Consider the following 17,979-nt stretch of genomic DNA (forward strand, 5'->3'; position numbering starts at 1 on the left):
GCTTGTTTATTTATAGTTTGCCTAAACTTTCACAGGGGCGCATGTAATGAAAAAGGCAAAATGCCAGAAACACCTTGGTAATGCTAATTTTTCTGGAATTATTTTTGGCCAAACTCTCTTGGTTATTGTAACCTGCTTTTCTACTGCTTATCTTCTAAGCTGTTGACTTTTACTAAAAACCTCAGGTAATTGAATTTTTCTTTCAGTTCATAACTGGACTCAAGAGGACACTCTTCAGTGGCTCTCAGATTTTGTTGAATTGCCCCAATATGAAAAGAATTTTAGAGACAGCAATGTCAATGGAACAACACTTCCCAGGTAAATATATCTTCTGGATTAGTTTCAAATAATTCCCCATAGGTTGCTGCATTAGTTTAAATGGTAGGAACAACTATGTGAACCTAAAATCTAACAAGATAAGAGTCAAATGCAAGAAAAGAGAAGTGTCCTTGTAGTTTTGAAGAGGTGGCTGCATTTTTTTTCTGCCAGAGTATTTCAAAATACAACTTTCCTAAAAGTTTTATTTCTTTCTGTGGGCCTTATCAAAGGTCACATAATTCTGTGTGGTAGCAAACTTCGTTTTTAACATCTTCTGATCTATTGTATGGGTATATACTGCTATGTAGCTGTAAAATACCTTTCCTGGAGCATAAATACCACACCTGAGTATTGCATGTATTTAGGAGTTGGTGTCACAAGTCTGTAAATATACCTTTAACTGTGCAGAATGGATTTATTTAATGTTTTTTTTTCCAGAAAGAAAAGAATAGTTAAATGATTTTATTTTCTTTTTTTGCCACACGCTGATATGCATTTCTATAGCATTACTACTGTATTGTGTTTCTCACTCTTAATTGCATAGCTGTAATCTGTATAACTGTGGGAAATGCTACTGATGTTTTTTTTGCTTAGACTGATTTTGAATATAGTTTATGGAATAGGTAACATTTTGTCTTGTCATCAACAGGATAGCAGTAAATGAACATGCTTTCATGATCTCTCACTTGAAAATAATTGACCGGAGTCATAGACAGAAGCTTCAGCTTAAAGCCTTGGATGTTGTTTTGTTTGGACCACTCACTCGTTAGTAACTTTTTGGAGTTTTTTTCCTTATCTCTTGATTGTAGGAATTCAACAGAGCATATCTTCCATGACACTTGATACTGTAGATAGGACAGCTTATCTGTTTTGTGGATGTGCTGATGGATTGCTTGGCACGCGTTGTGGAACTCTGCAATGAATTAAAAAAGGTTGTTTAGGTGCTGTGAGCAGAACAAAGGTTCACTTCTCTGTGTAAGGTCATGCAGAAATTTTAGTATAACCCCACTTGACAGATGGATGTTGGCTTTTGTGTCACAAGAGGTGTCCTCTAAATATTTTCAACTGTTTAAATTAAATTTATAGCTAAGGTTGCATTCACTTCTCAATTAGCTTGGACAGTACAGCTGGGATGCTGAAATGAGGGGGGATGACCTTCCCTAAGAAGAAAAAATGAGATGGGGATGCAAATCTAACACCTATGTCTTTTGTGCATACTTGAGTTAAAGTGCAGTTAAATTTAATGCAGGAGTTCCACATCTGACCCATTTTACCATATGCAGCCATGTCCATACCACATCACCAATGCTCTGCATGCTTGCTCGTACACAGTTACAGCTCTGCTCTGGTACTGTGTATGTCAGGTGCTCCTGAACTACTCAGGCCAGATCTGAGCTGGAATCACTTTGTGTTAGACCTTTAATGCTCACAGAAACTGTCCTTACAGAGGTGCAAGTGACTATAAAAGTTGTACTAAGAATGATGTATTATGTGAATCTTGGATATGATAATTTGACAATCCAACTTTTACTTTTAAATGGTAACAGCAGCACTTTTTAAAAATGTACTTGATTTTTCCCGAGTGCATTTTTAACTCAGCATAGGGTATTTAAGAGGGTGCAGACTGGGGAGAACTTGCTCAAATCTAATTACACCTCCTACTGGCCTGATGCAGTGCAATTGTGGAACTCTATTTTAATTCTAGATAAAGGTACTGAGTATGTACTGTAAAGGGGTTTAGTAAGCTTTTCTCAGTCTAATGAATGTTTTAGTATAGATGAAGTAAATTGTATTGGAGCAGACATGCTTATGTTGTATGAAAATGCTGTGGAATACATTTGAAAGGTAGTTGTTGGAGGTGGTTTGAGGTAAATGAGCTAGGATTCTGTTTAGCATTAGGTTCTGTCAACTTTTAAGCCGGGGAGAGGGGGGGAAGGCCTTAATCTGTTGTCTGTATCAATGAACTAGTTAATGATGGTGTTGTTCTCTGTACAGGTCCCCCTCACAACTGGATGAAGGATTTTATATTAACAGTTTCTATAGTTATTGGTTTTGGAGGCTGCTGGTTTGCATATACACAGAACAGAACCTCAAGAGAACATATCACAAAAATGATGAAGGACTTAGAAAGTCTCCAAACAGCAGAGCAAAGTCTTCTTGACTTGCAGGAAAGGTATAAAACCTGAAAGAAAAAAAAAAAGTTGTCCTTTTGTTTTGAGGTTAAACACAAATGCAGATCCTTTACAGTCTTAAGTTTTTTGCATTAACTGCCTTTGGATGGTGTTCATCTTCCCTTTGCATGGAAATTGTGATTTCAGTGGTGCTGATTTCTTGGGTAGAGATTGCTCCTGGATATTTTAGCAGGCAATACAAACTTGTGGATGAAGGTAGAGAATAGAGGCTCAGTCTTTTTTCCTACAGCTGTACATGTATGTATTGTTGTTTTCATATAATTACAGTTTATTTTAAATACTTACATACATGGGAATGAGAACACTTTTTCTCTTTCTAAGCTTTTAAGATTGAAACAGACCTGAACTGATTAGTTTCTATTTCATATATAGCAATGTGAAAGCTGATAGTCTGTGGTGCACCTGTAACACAGTTGTCTATAGAGACTTGTATTTTGATACTACACTTTTAATGATAGTTCACTTAAAAGTTTGGGTATTTTGCCTGGCCTGGATATCACATTGTGTGATGTAATTGCTGCTGATTCGTGAAGCTTGCAGAGTCTTTATTATCACAGAGTGGTTGAGGTTGGAAGAGACTTCTGGAGTTCATCTTGTCCAACCCCTCCTGCTCAAGCAGGATCATCTAGAACAGGTTGCCTAGGACCATGTGCAGGTGGCTTCTGAATTTGTCCAAGGATGGAGATTCTACCACCTCTCTGGGCAACCTGTGCCACTGTTCAGTCACTCTCATGGTGAAAGTGTTTCCTGATGTTCAGATGGAACCTCGTGTGCTTTGGTTTGTGCCCATTGCCCTGTTGCTGGATGCATTTTGTTATCCTGAGGACTACAACTTTTAACAAATATGCTGTGTATTTTCTCATATTTTTTCTTCAATTGTGAAGGCTTGAGAAGGCACAAGAAGAGAATAGAAATGTTGCTGTTGAAAAGCAAAATCTGGAGCGCAAAATGATGGATGAGATCAATGATGCAAAACGGGAAGCTCATCGCCTCAGGGAATTGAGAGAGGGAGCTGAATGTGAGCTCAGCAGGCTCAAATATGCAGAGGAGGAGTTAGTACAGGTATCTGCCAGCTGTTAGTAAATTTAGTGTTGACTTTAAATTGGTCCTAGTTTTATTAGATCCTCAGTAGTGTTTAAAACAGCATTCCCCAATTGCTGGATTTGAATGGAAAAATTCTAAGAGTGCTTAATGATTGTCTGTCAGTCATGCCATTATCTAGTAAAATAATCCTGAAAATATTGGAAGCTGTAAACTTTGTATATTAGCTTATCATAATCTTTTGGGATTCACTGAAAAAAATATACGCAAAAGCTTTTTTTATCTTGTTATTATAAGAGAGAGAGTAGCTTTGTTTCATCTGAGCAGCAATAAATTTGGATTTGTTGTGTTAAAAAATTACCATCTTACAAAAATATTTAAACTTTGAATTAGGAACTATATAGCATTGGAAAAAATATGGAAGGTCATATGCTGGATTTCAGAGCTGCCAGATCTGCATACCTGACAACAATCAGCACACACCAAAACTCTGTCAAGCTTTGCTGTGCTGCTGTGGGCTGTAAAGGTGCTTATAATTCACCTGTTAGTTCTAATGATACTTTTGGTGACCCTTTCATTTCTTCTTGATTGCTAGGTTCGTATGGCTTTAAAAAAGGCTGAGAAGGAGTTTGAGTTGAGAAGTAATTGGTCTGTTCCTGAAGCTCTGCAGAAGTGGCTTCAGTTAACACACGAAGTTGAAGTACAGTATTACAATATCAAAAGACAGCATGCAGAAATGCAATTAGCAATTGCTAAAGATGAGGTAATAAATTATTCTTCAGCTACTTAAAGATTTTTCTGATCTGTTGCTAGAGATATGAAATAGTAAACACAAAGCAGATAAGCATTTGTGCCTTTTTTCTTCTCTGAATTGTTGTTTGCTACATGTCAATATTGCTAATGTTTTGTCATCTGTTAAGTATGTTACTAGTTTTATGCATTTCACTTTACTTTGCTTTTTAGGCAGAAAAGATAAAAAAGAAGAGAAGCACTGTATTTGGAACATTACATGTTGCACACAGCTCCTCCCTGGATGAAGTGGACCATAAAATTCTTGAAGCAAAGTAAGAGGGTTACTGGGACAGGATGCATATTCTTTTGTGATTATTTGCTCCCGGAACAGAACTCCTGGAGAGTTACAAAATTGAGAGTCTTAGTGGTTTTGCACTTCACAAAAGCAATTAAAAAAATACTAAAATGTGAATAATTCAGCAGCTGTAATGGATCTTCTGGTATGCTGGAATGAATGTGTTGCTTTGCTTTATCAATAAGTACAGTGTATATGATTTTAATATGTGCCTTTTTTCAGGAAAGCACTCTCTGAGTTGACGACGTGTTTGCGGGAGCGTCTTTATCGATGGCAGCAGATTGAGAAGATTTGCGGGTTTCAAATCGCACACAATTCGGGGCTACCAAGCTTGACCTCCTCTCTCTACTCTGATCACAGCTGGGTAGTTATGCCTCGAGTTTCCATTCCTCCCTACCCAATTGCAGGGGGAGTTGATGACTTAGATGAAGACACTCCTCCAATAGTTTCACAGTTTCATGGTAAGTGACAAGCTCAGTAAAAAGAAAGGGGAAAAGTTGTGGGACATGGGATTTTCAAGTCAGTTGGGAGAAGAGTACTGAAATCAAACAGGATTAGACCAAAGTCAAAAAGACCAAACTTCTGTGTAGGATTTCAGATACTAGCTACAGTGGGACTTAAATGGAAAAGTGGGTTTTGCAATGAAGATAACATAAAGAAAAAGCGTCTATTTTGTTTCAGTGGGGGAGTGGGGGAAATTCAGCTAAGGTTTTGAAAGTGGTTGTCAACCTTTGATTGCTACTTAAATAAAAGTTTGTAATGAATAATGCTGAGTTTCTCTTAGCTCAGATGGAAGGGATGAGGTTAGCCCAGGGTTCCTTGAGCTATGAGAAAGATCACATCCTTTGGGAGGCCACATGCTACATAGCCTTGTGCACATTCTTTAGTGGTTGGAACAAAATCCTGTTGTTGTTCAAGGGAAGCTTTCAGACAGAATGTTTGTGTTTGGATATAGTGGGTTGATTGTTTGAGTGTCCATTGGAGAGGCTGAGTTCTGGAGGGAGAGTAGTCCAGCTTTGGTTAAACTATGATCAGAAGAAATACACTGGGGATTCAGACCACCCTTGCATCATGAGTCATTCTGTCAGAACAAGAGCCTGCTTCATGGATTTTGTGATTAACTGGACTCCAGAGGCAAATCAAAAAGATGAGCTCCCATGAAGTTATTCATACAAGCTGTTTTAAGCTGAGGAATGAGTAGGAAGGAAAACTGTCATGTGGGTACATTTTTCTTCCAGGGCTGGGATTTTCAGAAGAAATTCAAACTGTATTTTAAAATAGCATAAGGTTGCCACTTTGCTGGCTTCACTTAGCCTGCCTTGGGTACTTGTTTTTCTTCTTAATGTACCAACCTTTTTTTCTGCAGACCGCAGTGAAAAGTTCATTAATCCTCTTGCAACTTGCTTCAAGTTCTGATCACTTTTAAGGAATGCTGTTTCTCTAGTTGTCTTCAGTGCAAATACTTTGATTTAAACCCTAGCAACAAATTTATTGGAGACCCAATAAAATATGGATGCCTAGAGTTAAGCTTACAATTCTATATCAAGAGGCCTGTAGTCTGATTTCAAAATGAAGAACTCCATTTATTGTCATGATTTTCCAGATGGTCTAAAATGACAGCACTTGGATATGTGTAAAAAACTTCAGACTTGTGAGTTTTTTTAGTCACTCTTCTCATTTAGGTCTTGCTTAGAGGTGAAGCCAGAGAAGAAAGTGCAGTTGATTCAAAGGAACTACAATTAGAAAAGGACTGTACTGTTTGTAAGAGCATACTTAGCTGAAACGTTACTGTATGAGGAAAATATGCTAAATGATCTGTTATTGAAACTAATGTTGAGGAGACAAATTATTGTAGGTTAGTCCAGTAAATATGGAATTATTCCCATCCTTTAGAAAAAAATAACAAATGTACACAAGGAAGGACAGAAGCATAATGGCTTGTCTTGGTCATGAGGCTTCAGGCAAAATGCCCTGTGCAGGAGGTCACTTAAGAAAGGGGCTATTTCCATCACTGGATCTAAAGTGGATTGGGATATTGCCTGGCCCCAGCATCCTTTGGACTCACAAGATTGACAAAATTTGAAGTCTGTTGGACAGGCTTTTTTGTGCCACAGCAATTGCATTGATAGGCTTATATGATGGCAAGCAATAGAGCTGTTTGAGCAGTCTCAAGTGGAAGAATAAAAATGGATTAAGAAATAGTGTCTGACACTGGAAAAAAGCCCTTACAGCTGGAGGGTGACAATGAAACTTCTATTTTTCCATTGGCTCATTTGGATTCAGCTGGTTCCTTGATTTAGTGAGCTTCATTTGCACTGGAAAATTCTACATGTTCAATTGTCTTAGCTGAATTCTTCATATTCCTGTGTATATACACCTGCAACGTATCAAAGTGCTTTTTACTTCTCTGAAAATTCACCAATGGTGCAATCTTGTTTGTGTTTTTTTTTTTTTTAATACCAGTAAGTAGGATGGTATCTGATTTACCTGGACCTGTAGCAAAATTTCCTAAAGAGATTCTTACTCTCTTATCTCAATTCACATTTGCTCTTTGAAGATTTTTTTTTTTTGTAATTACACAAGATGATTTTTGAGCTCCCAACATGCTTTTAAGGTCAGTAGGGAATTCCTCAAAAGTGATATTAGAAGTTTGAGTTACATGTCAGCTCTCATGTTGAGAATTGCAAACCTTTCTTTACTGCTCAGGAGTGAAAATAAACCTATGTGTTGGCAAAGGTGCACTTACTTACTGTTTAGTGAAAGTTGTGATTTCTTGTACTAAAAGAGAGTGGACAACTTGTCCTTTTCTGAGATTTCAGGAAGGGAAACTGTAACTTATATGATGATAAACTGGCATTGCAGAAAAGCAAATGTATTTTGTCAGGCTAGACATCCTTATCTACAAAAATAATTGAAGGGATTTTTAGCGTGTTGTGGTTGTTAAACAATTTTGAACACCAGTAAGGATCTGGTGTATCTTACATAAGCAGTGTTGCATTCCATGGGACAGTTTGAGGAGGGGATGTGAAACATCCTGAGACTTGTAACTGCTAGCTGAAAAGAGGTCTGTAGATTTTTTTCTGTACAAGTATTGCTGCCTAATTATCTTTTGAAGGAGGAATTGGATTAGGAACATTTGAGTTTATCACTTCCTGTTGCATACTTTGCTGATGAAGTCTTGCGTGGCTGTCTCCACCCATTCTTAGTATTTTTACTTCCAGAAATTCATAGTTAGCCTGGCAACAGACAATGTTATCTAAAAGAAAGTTCTTGATCTTAAAGTTAGGTTGAATTATGTATTTTCTGTCATGTTATGTAAATGAAATTGGTCTTCTCTATCTAGCCTATTTTTCAAGTAGTGTAGTGTATATCAGGTGGCTGTTTGGTTAGTCATACCTACGTTGCAAAACTTTTACATTTTCTTCTAACCTCCAAGTCATCACGCAAAATACAGGACATTCTGTAACATACTAATTTCAGCACTGCTGTTTCTAGTTTATGAAGGGTTGAGAGTTTCAGTAGGATCTTTCTTTTTGTTCTCAAGAGAGCACAGTGAGCCAGAGCTTTAGTGTGCTTGGTCAGGGTTGTATTTGGCAGGCACAAAATCTCTGCAGTTGCATCTTGATTAGCTGCTTCATCTAACTGTAGAATGTATGAGGTGTGTCAGTCTTTCTTCCTCTGAAACTGTCAAGCAATGTCAAAGTTGTTTAAAAGTCACTGTCTGTCACTGAAGCAGATGTCTGCTACTTCGTCTTCAGAGTAGATACTGTTAACATCAATGTCACTTGGAGAGTTTTGGTTTGCTTTTTCTCTGCCTCAGGGTCCATTGTAAAAGCTCCCAGCACTCTGGCAAGAAGCAGTAGCTTGTGTAGATCAAGACGCAGTGTTGTGCCATCATCTCCACAGTCTCAGCACGCTCTGCACTCCCCTGACCCTGACATCCTCTCTGTGTCGAGCTGCCCAGCTCTCTATCGAACTGAAGAGGAGGAGGAAGCCATTTACTTCTCTGCTGATAAACAATGGTACGGAGATTAGCAAACAGCACTTGCAACTCTTGATAGGATTATTGAGACTAACAGTTTAGAATTAGAGGTTAAACCAAGCCAAAAGTTAAAGTAATCTGTAGGATAATATAAATTAATATAGTCTACATGGAGCAGAGAGTTCTTGTCTGGTATGTGTATGTAAATAGCTAGCATGTCATGTACAGTTAAGTAATGTTACAATCCAGGGTGCACTGAACTAACCCTGATTCTCCATTACAATATGTTACTGGCTTTCACATCTGAAACTAGGATCAAAAGCAATGTCAGCTACTGGGCGAAGAGGAGATGGATGGTAACACAATTCTTACAGCATGTTGAGCGTGTACCTACTCTTGTTACATGGCCTCATAGGAAAAGGTTAAATTCCTTTTGGAAGGAGCAAATGAGCTTGTTGAAAGGTAGGGACACTTGTCCTGAAGAAACTTTTTGTATATGATAGGCTTAAATCTCCTTCTTTCATTTCATAACTTTTCTGACTTCACGTGCCAGAAAGATAGACTTTGTTCTTTGAAGTGAGATACAAATGACTTTCTGGGGAGATGCTGCTGCCCACAAAAGCAAGATTGCACAAACTAATTCCCTTAAGTTTATATAATAAAATGATGTAATGCAAGTTGTAACTTAAAATGTTTAACTTAATTTTTTTTTTTGTTTAATTAACTACTAAGGAAAAGTGTGGGTGGTGCTTTTAGACTAATGTTATTGATTCTAAATTAATTTCCCTTTTAACTCTATGAAGGAAATTGTAGTTTCATTATGTTTTCTCTTCTCTCTGCTCTGACTCAGGGAAGTACAGGAAACAGGTTCGGAATGTGACTCCTTAAATTCATCCATTGGAAGAAAACAGTCTCCTCCAGCAAGTCTTGAGATGTACCAGACAATTTCTCCTCAGAAAGTATCACCCGAAGAATTCTCACTTGAGGAATCATCTACAGGAGACTCCTCTTCTCTGACTGCAGATGTTTCTAGGGGCTCTCCTGACTGTGTAGGCATGGCAGAAACTAAGAGCATGATCTTTAGTCCTGCTAGCAAAGTTTATAATGGAATCCTGGAGAAGTCTTGCAGCATGAACCAGCTTTCAACTGGGATCCCAGTCCCAAAGCCTCGCCACACCTCGTGTTCCTCGACCGGCAGTGATAGCAAACCCAGCCATGAAGCTGCTTCTGTCCCCAGGATAAGCAGCATCCCACAGGACCTCTACCAGAATGGTGAAAAAAATAAAAAGCCATCAAAAATAAAAAACCTCTTTAAGAAGAAGTGTAAGTGAGGTGGGCAGAAGAAAACCTATAGTAATATGATAAGAACTCTATTTTTTAAATCTTTAGGAATGTCATTCCATTTGAGCATCCCAGAGTGGATGCCCCAATGGAATACTCTGTAGGTCACCTATATTTAATGACTGTACTGTCAACGGTTGTGCCAGCTGTCAATGAGAAATCATTAAAACGTTCAGACAGTTTACATTAATTTCTGCCTATTTATTTCTTTATTTTTTTAGGTTGTCTTTTTCAGCTTTTTTTTTAAAATTTGATCTGTTGGGCTTTTTTAAGTTTATTCATAAACCATTTTTAAGCCACTTTGGACTCCTAAGCTTTAATGGACTAGTAAGCCTTCCTGGGCTTGCCAAAGTTTCTTGTTTACTGGAGCATCTTCCTATCTTTCCATAGAAATAGGACATTTATCTACCGGACTTTAAGAAAAATAAAAGAAGTAGAACTAAATGAATTGCACTACTGTTTTACAGACTGGAACAGTCTCTGCAAGTGAAACTGAAAGACTTGTATTTGACTGAGAAGATGAATCTTTTCACTTTTAGATCTTTTGGGGTTTTTAAGTAAAATTTAGCATTTCTAATTGACTTGATTTCTGGAAATGGAAATGTCATGCTTTTATTATGGGAAGCTTTGTTAGATGCATTTATTATTAGAATGGTTCAAGTCCTGCTGTAAAGATCATTTTTTTCCCAGGACTTTCACTGTGATTTTAATTCACTGCAGGCTGTATGAGAAACAAACAAAAAAAAGAAAAAAGAAGAAAAAAGTAAATTATCAAGAGAACAGGCTCTTGATTCCTTATGCAAGATGGTTGTGAAACTTGACTGAAGACTGAAAAAATTCACCTCTCAAAATGAGGAGGGGGAATAGTAGCTTTTGTTTACAGATTGACAGACAATGGACATTTGGGTTGTGAAAGTTTGTACTGTGGCAAAGATAATAAATTGGAAACATTATTGTGCTTGGGAATCTTCCATTTCTAGCTGATGCTTGTTTCAGACATGTTTCAGAGGTCCTGTTAATTGGAAGCTGTCGTAGGCCACATTGCTTATGCTTATTGCTGTGTATAAGTTATTATATTTTTTGAATTAGCTATTATTGTCTTAATGTTCTCCTTTTGTAAAATTTCATACACTTTATTTTTGTATAGTTTGAAGATTTAGCTGTTCAGAGATGTCTGAAGTAAATGGTATAATTTTATAATGCATACTGTTATACTAACTCATAATTTTAGATATAAAGATAGATATAAAGGTGAGATGACATGCTTCAGATAAAAGAAATTTTTGTGAAGCTTTTTTAGGGAGAGGTGAAATTACTGTGAGATAACAAGGAAGCTTTCTTAGGGTAGCAGTAGCTAGGTGTTCAAAACCGTATTTTTATTTTTTTTGAACAATTGGAGACAAGAAATGTATGGTTTAAGCAACAGTGCCTTTTATTCAGTTTGAAAATATTAATACTGAGCAGGAATTTCTTCTGAGGTACATTCCAAGGAAATATCTCCTGCTCTAGTCAACAGAAGCAATTTACCCAGTGATGATTAAACAGTCTCAGATCTTCCATAGGGGTGTTCTCATTGCCTCAGTAGCAGGTGCCACTGCCAGGGACTTTGGACTGGGGGCTCACTTCTTGCCAATATGTATGTGATGTACTGTGTGAAAGAATTATTCACAGACTGCCTACATTTTTTCTAGTAAGGAGCCTTCAAAACCTGTAGCTAATTGAAATCAAATGATATGTGTCTTTTCTATCATTTTTTATTTAGGTTCCACTGTACATACCCAATGTGTTAGTTCTCTCCTCAAGAAGTGCTGGTGATTTTAACAGATCTACTGTGATTAGTGACATGGCTGAAAGAGAAGGGTTATGAAATGGGGTGGAGACCTTGCATGTGCAAGTACTTTACATGTCCTGGTACATCGGTTAATTCCTTAAGAGAACAGAAATAATCCGGAGTTTTGTTGTCTAACAGAGACTGATTGTAGGCCATCCATGCAGAAAATCATGGGACAAATCAATTATTTGATAAAGTTTGGAGAAGAAGAAATTAGTGGAATAGAAAATAATGAGAACATAATATTGTTCCATTATTCTCTGGATCATCAGATTAACCAGCTGTAGTTTAAAAATAAAGCAATTGCAAGGTAGCAATGGTGTCTGAACAAAGATTGTGCACTCTGTACATAGCAGACAACAAAAAGCAGTGATGAAAAAAGACTTGTGCTGAAGAACCACCTCAATGTTGAGCCTTCAACAGCTGTAGCTTAAAGCCTGATTAAGTACTTGAACATCTACAAAGGGAACAATTACCTTTATGCAAGTAGGGAACTTCCTGTGCCTCCCAGACAACTTGGAGAAGACTACTACCAGGAAAATCTCAGTGCACTTGAGAAGGCCATAGCAATAATTGAGTTTAAAATAAGATCTGGGGCTGGATAGTAGATCTTGGTGTGAGGTTTGAGTAACTCTGGCTCTGTCATTACCAAAAAAGATGAAGTGGCATTTTGGTACTGGAGAGTAAACATTTATACACGAAGAAAAAGCTGGTACTGAGTAGTGGAAGGGCAGCACTTCTTAATTCTGCTATCAAAATTGGGCAAACTCAAATATTGAGAAGCCAGAACAGACAAATTCAGTTTTCTGTAGTAAGTATAACTAAAAGTGAAATAGAGGAGGTATTGAGCTCTTTATTGGCTGAGAGTTAAAGCGCTAAGTATATTTTTAAAAAAACAATTTAACTATTTTCTGGTAAAAATACTTCTTTGTACTGTGCAAACAAATCAGATAAGATTATCATAGTGGTAGATTTTGGGTTCAAAATGGCAAACCTTTGGAGCACAGAGAACTCTCAACACTCAGTGTATCACCAGCTGTCCTGTAACTTTATAGCTGCTTCTTAATAAGTGTTAGAGAACAGAAAGCTTAAATTAATACAGTCAGAAGTGGTGAGTATTATATGTTGGAGGACAAATGAATTCTATGTTAATTGAGTTTATTTTTTATTATTTTAATAGCCACTTGCATTTCTTGCCATTTAAATTTGTCCACAATGTAAGTGGCTTCCTTTGCTCCTCCTGCAGAAATTCCCATCTTTAAATGGTTTGAGTCATGTTATTGAGGGATGCTGAGAGCTCTGAGGTAGATCTTCACTGGCAGTCATCGATCCAGTCTTAGCATTGAAGGACCTGGCACACATCTGTTAAGAAATAACAGAAAACTGAATCTCACATCCACATCTAAAAAGTGAGACAATGTGCCTCAAAAGGTTCTCTGTTCCATTTGCTACCAGTGTAACTTGAACTTGCTGGCAGTCAGAGAGTCCAGCCAGCATTCCAACTACTGGGATTTATAGGGCATATCAGTCACTTGAGACAGTCAGCTAGTGTCATTAGAGATTGGTTTGTGGGGTTTTGTTTTGTTTGTTTGTTTTGGGCGTTTTCTCACTTTTTTAGCTAAAATCCATGTTCTATTTTTAATTATCTGGTATTTCAAAAGATGAGGCTCTTTGCTATTTAAATGTTTTGTGTCCTTCGTCAGGACAGCAGCTTCTTTGTGGAAATTGCCTAAAAGACTTCTCCCTGTTTAAGGTTGCTGTTTAAGTCACTTGTAAAATGAAGAAGTGTCAAATGTAAGATTCTATATAAAGAAGAAAAAAAATCCCAGTTCTTCCAAAACGAAACAAACACAAACCTTTCCACAATTCTTACTAAAGCTACATGACACTTGATTAGCATAAAAGCTTTGGGAAAGGCATTTTTGTTACCATGGGGAATGCTTTTTACCATTTTATAGTGGACTTAGAGATTAAACCTGATTGTGCTTGTGTTTTTTGGTTTTTCATTTTGGTTGGTTCTCCTCCATCCCTCATCCCCACAGCTCAGTGATGGAACTTAAAATTGTTCATTGGCAGTTCCAGGCATATGTCAACTTTTCTTCCCCCACTGGTACCTAGGTAGTGGATTACCCTCTACTTCTGAAGGGCAGTTTGCTGGAAGAGGAAAAATTCTCAATTGTCATCCAAGTAGTAATGTTATAGTAAGAATGTGGTTCCTTGTTTGGAAGCCTAGAAGATGATGAAGCCAAGAATACTTGATTTCAGTTTTCTTGCAATATTTATGGATGCCAGCTGGAGTTAGGCAGTAATTTACAGCTGATTAAAAGCCTGAAAAGATAAAGCTAATTAGAAATTAAAGCTTTCAATATTTTGTCTTTTGCTTCCCAGTATATGGGAACATGGCTTGCACAGGAGGGAGATGAGCTGATTAGTATTTCTTATATCACCAGCTTTTAGAGTTTCAGGATAGTTTCATTCTGTTTCCACAATACATTGCTAGAGAGGGATTGCTACCTTACTTTCATAAGTATGCAGTGAAATAGATTTTTTTCTATTCAATTACAAGCATATTTTTGAGCAGTGGAGAATGTAAGTAATTTTTTTAAGGCTAAATACAGGAACTACTAATTCTTGGACCTCTTGTCTATTTGCTTATCTCCTTGTGCAATGTGTTAAGTTGGATGAGCACATTTTTCTAATCTGTTCCAGTTGCTCTTACTATAGGGGTGTGTTACTATGTCATGCTTGAATCACTGCTCCAAATTGCTTGTAGGCATTTTAACCTGGATGCTGCATCTTCAGTGATTCATGGTGAAGCCCACTATGCCTGGTTGACTCTAAGTGCTGCTAACATTTTCTGCTAGTGACACAGATGTTGGGATAACTAATAACCAAAAATTGCCTGCAGAGTTTGGCTGCCTGACAGTGTGTAGACGTTTAGGTGACCATTCTGTGAGGCTTCATTAGCAGTTCAAATGTGTCATTCAGGTATTCAACAGATAGTTTTTGCTTCCAGCCCAGTACAGATGGTTTCCTGACTCTCCACTCAGGTTTCTGTTACATAAACAGAATGCACCAATTCATAAAAGTGGTAACAATATCAAATATTAAACTATTATTCCTGGGTGCTCTTGCATCTGACATTGCTGAAGCAGATGTCAGTACTTACCAATCTACTTCAGGCATTCAGAAATAAAGTAGATTTGTGTTATCTTTTGTTTTTCTTTACAACTTTAAATCTCAAGTTTACCAAATTTTGTGTGTGTGTTCTGTGTATTTAATGCTTCACTGAAATGTAAGTGGGAAGGTCCAATTTCTGCTTAGATGTTAAGGATTACACATTTGAGCAGGGTAAAAAGAAATGCCTATTTCTCATTGGAGAGGAAAAATGTTTGGTGGTATTTAATCTCCTAAGGAACGCTCACAATTTAGATTTCTGGAGATAAGAGGTACATTCAGTCTCAACACTTTCAGATCAGTAACTTTTTATCCAACAAAAAAATCCCGCTTTTTCTTTTATATGTACATGTAAAGATAGGATACCTTCTTATTTCTAATTTTTATTCTATTTTTCACCCAGCATTAAATTTAGCAGTTACAGTACTAATCAGGGTGATTGACAGACCTCAGAGCAGTTTCAGAGAACCTTTAGTAGCATGTCTTAATGTCAGTTTTTGTTTAATATGTGCTAAAGACATCTGAATCAAACTTTGTCCTTCACATTCCTTTTATTTTAATTCAACTCAGTTCTTTGTGATCCCTCTCCTGTTAAAAAAATAAACAGGTACTGGCAGTTGTTTATAGTTTAGAGTATTACAGGCTTTTTGAGTTGGGAATTACTAATAGATGAATGATAAAGAGTTGCCTTTTAAAGACTTTGTCACAGTTGGATATTGTAAAAACACTGCTGTACTTCAGGTGAATGAGGTGGAGCATTGGATGGTGTGATTTGTATATGAGTGGTAAAGTTATCTTTTAATTATCCTTTGATTGTTTATTTGTGTCTTAATGCTGCACAATTATTTTCAGACTTGAATTAATTTAAAATTAAGGTCAGTATGTCCAGCCTTACAAAAGTCAGTCTTCAGCTGTCAGCCATCACTCCGTTCTTACAGAAATTGATGACAATCTTAAATATTTGTACTAGCTTGTTAGCTTGTTGGGTGGTAATGGATTCTGGTTAAGTGTTCAGGTGGAAGGCAGAGAACTTCTGCAGTGAACTAGGTAACCTGTGTTCTTTATCAGCTTTCAAACCCATCTCCCAGTAAGATGGAGTCTCCCCAGGGGAATGTAGATGTACTTACTGCTTGGAACTTTGTAGTTAATTATATTTGGCTCTCTAACTCTAATAACTTGCATGTGTGCTATGCTTGCTTGCTTTTCAATAGCTGACAAAATCTATAGGAGATCTTGGGAGTTTGTCTTAAAAAATTGCTGTTAAAAAAAATAAAAGACTGACAAGGGAAATCTGTCAGGCTGTGAACTGAATAGAATGAACAAAGAGACCAGCTGTTGTCTAAAAGTATGGTTTAAATAATTCTTAATGAAACGAATTGGGTAGCACATTGTCTGTTTTCACATTGCTCTCCTCCAAGCAACAAATATAATTAGAATACCCTAGACTTCAGCAAGGCTGTTTGGGAGATGTCTCGCCCTTTTTTTATTTTTAATTTAAATAACGTTGAGTTGTAGTGAGTGTTCAGCATATTAATGCCTGACTTAAAAGATTAGCAGAATTTGAATGACTTGCATTGTTTTGTTTAATTACTGCTTTATAAAAATGTAGATACTTGCATAAAGCCCATTGGATCTGGATATGTTTTAATGACATAGCAAGAAGAGGACCAAGACAAGTAAATGTGTGCAAAATTTGAATCTTAAGATGTTTACTGTTCTGGGAAGAGATGTTCTCCATGCAGATTCTGCTCTTCCTCTGCTCTTGGCTTCTGTTTGTTTTCATTAGTTGAACTAAAACAAGAAAGAAAGCCCTCAGACTGACTAGTTTCTGTCTCTGATATATACACTGTACTTGCTTTTAACCTCACCTATTGCATGTTGTTAATGCTGTACACAAATGCATTTGGGGTATTTCTTTGGTGTTGTACAGCATGATGCATTTCATCCCCTTTCTAGTTTACCTCCCATTAGCTATGTATTGCTTTACAACTGGAAAAAAAACCTGAATTTGGGGGAATTTAGTCTGTTTGCATATAAAAATCTTTTTTTTTCTTTTCTGTGAGTCTTATGAGAAATGTCCTGCTTGGAGAGTCTCAGACAGTATTTTCCTGTGTTTATTCATGTTACTTTGCTTTACTTTATAAGTGAAAATTGATTTTATTGATTTCTGATGTGTTGTTGCACTTAATGTTGAATAAATCTGACTTTCATTTTGAAAAGTGAAACTGTGTTAGTGAAAATGTTATGTAATTTTAATTGATCTTAGCCTGTTCCCGGAGTATAAAATTTTTGATTTTTTTTTTTTTTTTTTAACTTATGTTGAGATAAGTTTTCTTGGTTCTTAGGGTTCTGGCCAGTATTTCTTTTTTCATGCTGTTGTTAAAGCTTGACAGCAATATTACTGTGAAAGGAAAGGTAGAGACCATTTTGTTTGGCATCTAGGGTGCTACAGTCAGGTTTGTAAAACCAAAGTCCTACTGCTTTTGCTTGAAAAATCCTTTCTGAGTTTAAGTTGTTTAATATTTTGAAGATTTGGGATTTTGGGCTTGTGCTGTTTTGTTTTCTTTCACTCTTTCTTTTCTTTTCCCTTCTGAACAAGCTGAAAAGCCTTTCCAAGTGACTGCTGGAATAATATGTAGCCTTGTGATTTTGAGCATGAGAATTGGTTTGAGAGCCTGTGGCTCTCTACCAGAAAGAAAAAACCAAACCAACAACCCTTGTTGTTGTTTAATATTCCTTTTAACTTGTAGCTCAGAGAAGGAAGAAGCTCAAGAAGAGCTTTTTCAAAGCAGCTTCTCTCGTAACTAAAAATCCCACTTCCGTGGAGGTGACAAGATTGTGGTGGGGCAAATCAGTGAGTGACAACACAGGTGAACCACAGGTTCAATATGAATCATGTTTAGAGAATTTAGATTAGTTTTTTTTCCAGATAAAAATGGATATTGATAATTGAGTCTGTATATAAATTATGTTCAACTATAGTTATCTAATACAGCCCACTTCAGAAGCA

General features: G+C 36.9%; 1 protein-coding gene across 1 annotated transcript in view; it reads left to right on the plus strand.

Annotated features, from left to right (window-relative positions):
- STIM2 (stromal interaction molecule 2) overlaps positions 1 to 17,194 on the plus strand; it is a 33,929-nt gene extending 16,735 nt beyond the window's left edge. Inside the window, exons 3-11 of the mRNA XM_031058462.1 lie at positions 207 to 318; positions 968 to 1,083; positions 2,314 to 2,491; positions 3,395 to 3,572; positions 4,147 to 4,314; positions 4,515 to 4,615; positions 4,861 to 5,099; positions 8,459 to 8,660; positions 9,471 to 17,194. Coding sequence (XP_030914322.1) covers positions 207 to 318; positions 968 to 1,083; positions 2,314 to 2,491; positions 3,395 to 3,572; positions 4,147 to 4,314; positions 4,515 to 4,615; positions 4,861 to 5,099; positions 8,459 to 8,660; positions 9,471 to 9,951 — 1,775 coding nt within the window. The 3' untranslated portion in view covers positions 9,952 to 17,194. The remainder of the gene's footprint in view (positions 1 to 206; positions 319 to 967; positions 1,084 to 2,313; positions 2,492 to 3,394; positions 3,573 to 4,146; positions 4,315 to 4,514; positions 4,616 to 4,860; positions 5,100 to 8,458; positions 8,661 to 9,470) is intronic.
- The last annotated feature ends 785 nt before the right edge of the window (positions 17,195 to 17,979 follow it).

Source organism: Geospiza fortis, unplaced genomic scaffold (genome assembly GCF_000277835.1).
Source record: "Geospiza fortis unplaced genomic scaffold, GeoFor_1.0 scaffold40, whole genome shotgun sequence".
Classification (NCBI taxonomy): domain Eukaryota; kingdom Metazoa; phylum Chordata; class Aves; order Passeriformes; family Thraupidae; genus Geospiza; species Geospiza fortis.